Source organism: Syngnathus acus, chromosome 10 (genome assembly GCF_901709675.1).
Source record: "Syngnathus acus chromosome 10, fSynAcu1.2, whole genome shotgun sequence".
NCBI classification, from domain to species: Eukaryota; Metazoa; Chordata; class Actinopteri; order Syngnathiformes; family Syngnathidae; genus Syngnathus; species Syngnathus acus.
The window spans coordinates 7563897-7570301 of NC_051095.1; the positions used below are offsets into that span (position 1 = coordinate 7563897).

The 6405-nt window shown below is 39.1% G+C and overlaps 1 protein-coding gene across 1 annotated transcript; it reads right to left on the reverse strand.

Annotated features, from left to right (window-relative positions):
* Positions 1-385: 385 nt before the first annotated feature.
* On the reverse strand, positions 386-6013 carry cdx4 (caudal type homeobox 4). The gene is made up of 4 exons (XM_037261652.1): positions 5527-6013; positions 1349-1494; positions 533-703; positions 386-457 (listed from the first exon to the last, which is right to left on the reverse strand). Exons 1-4 carry the CDS (start codon positions 6011-6013, stop codon positions 386-388), a joined length of 876 nt encoding a protein of 291 aa, XP_037117547.1.
* Between the last annotated feature and the right edge of the window lie 392 nt (positions 6014-6405).

Here is a 6405-nt window from a genome sequence, read left to right on the forward strand (position 1 = left end):
GACTCCACAAATACTGAAAAAAAGTATTTTATATACACTGTTAAAATTGCCATAGAACACCATTCTATACCATTATCATCCATATATTTTTTTACACTTGAAAATTTAACATGATTATTCCCTGAGTTTTCATTTTATTCACAAACAAAGACATCACATCCCCCCCAAAAACATTTATATCTCATTAAAATTCACAAACAATGTCGTCAAGCTTTAGAAGTTAGAACCCCTGGACCCCTTTCATCTTCTCTCGTCCTCCTCCTCCTCTTCCTGCTAAGTTAATGAAACTATTATATTTATTAAAAAAAAGCCAAGCATTTTGAGTGAAGTGTCCTGCTGCAGCGTGTCGGAGTGCTCCGTTTGGTTCCGCGCGTTTGGCGCCACGTCACTGGCTCACAGTCACTTGCTGTATGTTCCTGATGGACGGCAACGTGCTCATGGCCTGTGCTGGAGGGGGCTGAGGGTGGGGGTGGGAATGCGGGTGAGGATGGGAATGGGGATGTGGATGGGGATGAGAGTGTGGATGGGGGGCAGGGTACAGGGTGCCGTGGATGTCTGTGGGACTCAGCGAGCCCGGAACTGGCAGGGGGCTGACAGAACCCGGGTCGCTGTGCACGGAGCCCCCGCTACCATCCGACTGGCCCATTTTCTTCTTGATCAGCTTGCGCTCCTTTGCACGCCGGTTCTGGAACCAGATCTTTACCTACAGCCAAGATACACAAGCACATATCATATTTTTTGTTTGCTTTATTTTGTTGTTGAGTTTTTGTTGTCATTTGTTGTACGTTTTCATTTGAAATGTTTGAAATTTAATTACTATATTATATGTTGGTTTTCACTTTTATTTGATTTTATCTTTTCACTTTATTTTTAAATGTATCTCGTTTTAATTGTATTTAATCCCTAAAGTATGTTTCATTTTTTGTCATTTTATCTTATTTTATTGATAGTTCTTTTATTCAATTTTATTTTTCATCTTTTTTTTCTCCTGTGTATTGTAAAATCCCCCTTCTAAAGCCTTTTTTTTTTTTAAACTACAAATAAATTACAGTATTAAATGAAGGTCTTGTTGCACGACAACATACATTTTTTTAATTCATAATCTTTTTTTACCTTATTCATTATAAAACTTTATTATTATAAATTCACAATAATTAAATAATCTCCATCAATCATATTAATTTTCATCATTTACCTTACATTACAAATGGATCAGTCGCAAACTAGTGTATTAACATTTGACTGATTATTTTAATTATAATTAAATAGAAATTAAATTAAAACACCATAATATATAACGAATGCTACTAATAATTTTTTTTTCTCGTTTGTGTGTTGCGTGTTCCACCTGTCTCTCGGACAGGCCGAGGTTGACAGCGAGCTCGGCTTTCCTCCTGATGGTGATGTATCTGTTGAAGTGGAACTCTTTCTCCAGCTCCAGCCGCTGGTGGTCCGTGTACACCACCCGGTACTTTTCCTTTGTCCTTGTCTTCCCTTTGCGGGACACATGGAAAACAAAAGCATGCACTTGCAGTTATCATTGAGCTGAGATTTCCAAACACTGTGTGTGACAAATGCTACATTCGAGCAGACTCTGAAATAGTTATTTGAATACTCGGCCGGCTGGATGTCAGCTACAGTTCACGTCGCCCTTGCAATGGGAATATTTGCATGCGGTGCTAGACACAAACGAAAGGGAATTTTCAAACTTATATATCGTTATTGAGAGACAAACTAGATGCGAGACTTTGCGAGCTAGCAACAAGCTTGGACTGTCTACTAATGTGGCTAAGCACGTTTCCAAGTCACTCCTAAGTCAGTAATCATCGTATCCCATCCACGGTTGCGAATGAGCAACACTTTTGACCAATATCACCGCAAAAGGATGGAAAGAAGGGGAAGTGAAGCTAATTGCTAAGCTAACCTGAGACACATATAATCGTGAAACACCGAATTTAATTCCATGGTTAATCAAGAACATTTTTAGTGTGCTTAAGTGCTGTTTCTCAAGTGAAACATGTACCATGGGCTTACAAAATTGTGAAAGACAGCGCGTAGACATGAGCCAGGGCTGGTCGGACCAGAAAGCGGCAGCCGGCCTTCGGCATGCCTGGACCGGCCCTATCAGCTGTGAGCATCAAATCCGCATCTCTGCTCTTTGCTCTTCACATACGCAAATGTCCACTTTGATGTGGACTAGCCAGTCACTCACCAGGATTTCTGAATTCTTGCAGCAGGCACACACACGCGCACACACACGCGCACACACACACACACACACACACACACGATAGCCAGCAGATAAAATCAGTCCAAGAATGGATTTTTCTTACTTTTTCAGGTTGCATATATCTTTTATATTTAGTTTTTATTTAGAGTACAATTTTAGAGTGACTGGAGTGCAGCTGCTACTTCATCTCCTCCTCAACTGCACCAATAAGTTAGTTTGGTCTTCATGCAGGGGATTGTGATAACCATGGGTGGAGTTTGATTCTGTGCATTTCTATAATTTTAAGTCTGAGATTAACCTTTGGCAATAAAAATGAAATCTTTTAAGGGTTCTAACATGTTATGCATGGGTACCCATAAATATGGAGGCCAGTGCAGGTATTACATGCACAAAAGAGTCATTTGTAGCCATAAAATACTACATTGTCACTGCAAATTGTATATGTGCACATGAATCAGTGTAGTCCTGAAATAATAATTTGACCACGATTAGCCTGTAACGTGCATGACATGTTAAATTGTGGCAGTTCTGCATTGGAATACAAAACCCACAAGTTATTTTGTGGCCCCTTCTACTGCCAACTGCACAGAATTAGTTTTCAATCATGTTTCATTTTATTAAATTGTCTTTCATGCCAGTGTGAAACGGAACTATGATGTGTTTTATATGGTCAGTCCAATTTTCAACCCAAATTGGAATGTTTTTAACCCAGCATTTTAAAGGTGTGTATATTTGATCAATCACTGTCAAAGATACACAGCAGAATAGTTAAATTATATTTACCACATACCAATATGCCACATGCATGTTTTCATCTGTCGTTTTCATCTGGATGTTTTTTTATTATGTCAACGAGCATTCACCTTTCATTCTACTTTTACTTTAATAGACTTCCACACTTCATACAAACCTTTTTATCTGATTGAATTCTGCTCATGGTGTCAATAAACGGATCTGCATATTTATCCCCCACCCTCTGCCTTGTTGCGCGTGTCTCCCTCTCGTGTAACGTAACGTAAGTAGTGATGACGTCACGCGCACGCTGCTGAGGTGCAGAGCCGGGCCATGGTCACAATACTGATTTGACTCATTTTATGAATGGCAAACTTTTGTGTGCGTTCAAGGACCACATTTGGTTCTTAAAACACAAATTATTCGGTGATGAGGATTAAAAGAATCGAAAAAAGAACAAGACAACAAGAAAATGTTTTTTGAAATTATTTACAATAAATACTGACAATGGATGTAAGCTATGTAATGGGCTATAGTTCATTTTGAAAAAACAAATGAATTATATTTGATTAATTTAATTAAAATTAAAATGTATTATTTAACAGTTTAAAATCCAAGGTATGAATTGGATATGTCAAACACTTTATTGTAAAATTTTAATTTTCAATGACTCCCCTAAGAAATTAATTGTACATAAAACATGAACAACATATGTACAATTTTAAATGCATTTTATTTTTATGAAATAATTGATCATTCTACTTCAAAGTGATCCGCTATATAACTCCTCCAAACCAATTCTTCATTACACCAAAATCTAAGTCACAAAATCTACTATACTGATAGAATATTTTTATTGTATTTCTATTATGTTCACGAAATTATTTAAACAGCACTTAAATAAGATAAACAGCATACACAAAATAATGAATTGGTAACCAATACTTTATTATCTATACATAAAGATAAATAAACAATTATATTTATCTTCATTTTTATCTTTTTATTTTAATAATAAAAATGTGTTGCTATTTGATATTTAAAATGCAATTACATTTCACACAAATCAACTGCTTTTTCATTAGATAAATATGATAAAATGTTAACTGAATATTTGTTTATCCTTACACAGTAGTTTAGTTACTATTAAATACAAGTGCAGGCTGTTAAATATATTTGTAGCCATTAAATGCGCAACCTAAATTCAAACTGGTTTTTCGTTTTGTCATAATTATCAATAAGTCGATAATCTTGTTGTTAGCGATGCTGATCGTGCATTCTAATGTAGCTAATGACCAATGGTTGATCTATTTGAACAAGTTTGCATCCTTGGGAGGAAGCACATTTCAATTGGGGCCTTGTGCTGGAAAGGAGCCAAATAGGGCCTGTGGGCCCATTAACAGTGGAGAGAATATTAAGTTTAATAAGTTTAATATGTGAGTACTAATAAGGCCAAAACATATTTTTGGAAACTAAGCAGAGTGGTCCTAAACATAAAGTACTTTATTGGGAGAAAATATCTCTGAGGACCCAAATATGGTTCATTTCCCATGAATTAAAAGCAGACTTTTTTTTCAGTCAGCAGACATGCCTCTTTTCCCAAATTGTGGTGTGAAAATGCACCCGCCGATAAAACAAAAATAAACTTTAGGAACCAAAATATGATCTTTTTTTTTTTTTTTACACAATACAATAAGCCATTCAAATAAGCAAAATGTCACTGGGCTGAACCAAAAGCAGTATTATGGATTCTTGCTCTTTTAATTGTACTTTATGCAATATTTGATTGGGACAAATAGCTTTTAGTGACCATATGTGGTTCTTTGTTCTAACATTTATCAACCAAAAATGCAGCATACTTCTTTGGCCCTTAAAGATGCCAAATATACTTTTTGTGACTATGACTTATAAGGAGAACATTTAGGAACCAAAAGTAGTACACTGTCATATCAAGAACGTAATACATGCTATCAAACAAATGGAAATCCCTATGAGGAACCAAATATGGTATCGTTGCTGCACGAGTGCAAACAAAATATTGGCCCTTTATATTATCCATCCATCCATTTTTATTATTATTATTATTATTATTATTATTATTGGCCATCACTTTTAGGAACCAAATATGGTAACTATGGCACTATTTAATAAGGGGAAAACGACTTTGGGAACCAAATATGGATCTTTGGAACCAATAGGATTGCAAAATTTAAGGAAGTGTGCAAGAAACCACACATGTTAATAAACTTAAATGACATGCACGTTAGCACGTTAAAGACAAATAGGATTCCATGGGCTATTATGGGTGTCATTTACACTCAATTATATATAAAAGATATCACAGTGGGGATCCAAATATGCTCCCATTTAATAAGGAAAAAGAACACCTTTTAGAAACCAAGTATGGTTCTTTGCCATATTATAAGTGCCAAAAAATACAAAGTTAAATTGTTCACGTGCCGAGTGTGAAAATAATATGTATTAAGGATAAAATAACGTAAATACGAATTTATTAATGAAATGTATGTTTGTCTGATTGTTTCTGTTTTTTGTGCGTGTCTCACCTGTGGAGGAAGACTGCGCAGTTTTGCTCATCCACTGGTACGAGTTGCGCCTTTCTCGGTCGGGCGACATGTGCGCGCTCCCGCCGCCGCCGCCGCTGCCACCGCCTCCACCGCTCCCGTCGTCCGTGGGCGGTGGCGGCTGCAGGAGCGCGGAGGCGGGCGGCGGGTGCATGTGAGTGTACTCGGCCGAGCAGTAGGACACCTGCGCCGGCGACGAGTTATTGACGGGGGTGGCCAGCGGGTTCGGGGGCACCATGCCGTAGGCGCTCCAGTCCTCCCGGGAGGCTCCGTAAGCCGACGGCCCCCAGCCGCCCGCCGCCTGACCGTGGCCGTGCGAGTCCATATTGGGGACGTGATGGTATCCGCTGAAGTCAGGGTACTGCGGCGAGGACACGAAGTTTTGGGGGGGCAGGCTGATGCTGGAACGCCGCACGGGGCCTTGGTGATACATGCCGCTCTCTTTATCCAGGAGGTATCCAACATACATGGCTTTGGCTCGCGCTTCGTGGAGGAGGTTCGACCTGGAACAAGTCTAAGCCGGGCACATGCTTGAAAGGGGGTGAAAAAAAAACTAGAAGGGAATCCTCGTGAAAGTGGTCCAGAATGGGGGTCCCCCCTTCTTTTGTTTGTTGTAGTCCGTGCAGTTGGCTGGTGTTCTCACATGATGTGCTTGCTGCTGCTTGACAAGATGCCACTAAAAGTCTGCAAGCCAGCCAGCCGCCTTGACGTCAACTCCTTTTTACATTTGCATCCAAATGAAAGTGACCCCACCACCCCACCCACCCCCATCACAGATACACACACCCATGCGAGGGGGCATGTCATCAGGTGAGAGTGGGCCTTCTTCCACAATTCCTTCATTTACATGAGAGGCGCCAA

Bases quoted from the DNA above. Each gene is read 5' to 3' on its own strand.
- cdx4 (XM_037261652.1), bottom strand. From the start codon at position 6,013: ATGTATGTTGGATACCTCCTGGATAAAGAGAGCGGCATGTATCACCAA. The intron at 1,495-5,526 runs GTGAGACACGCA...TGTCCCGCAAAG, and splicing joins TGCGCAGTCTTCCTCCACAG to GGAAGACAAGGACAAAGGAA. The intron at 458-532 runs GCCCCCCATCCA...CCCCACCCTCAG, and splicing joins TCCACGGCACCCTGTACCCT to CCCCCTCCAGCACAGGCCAT.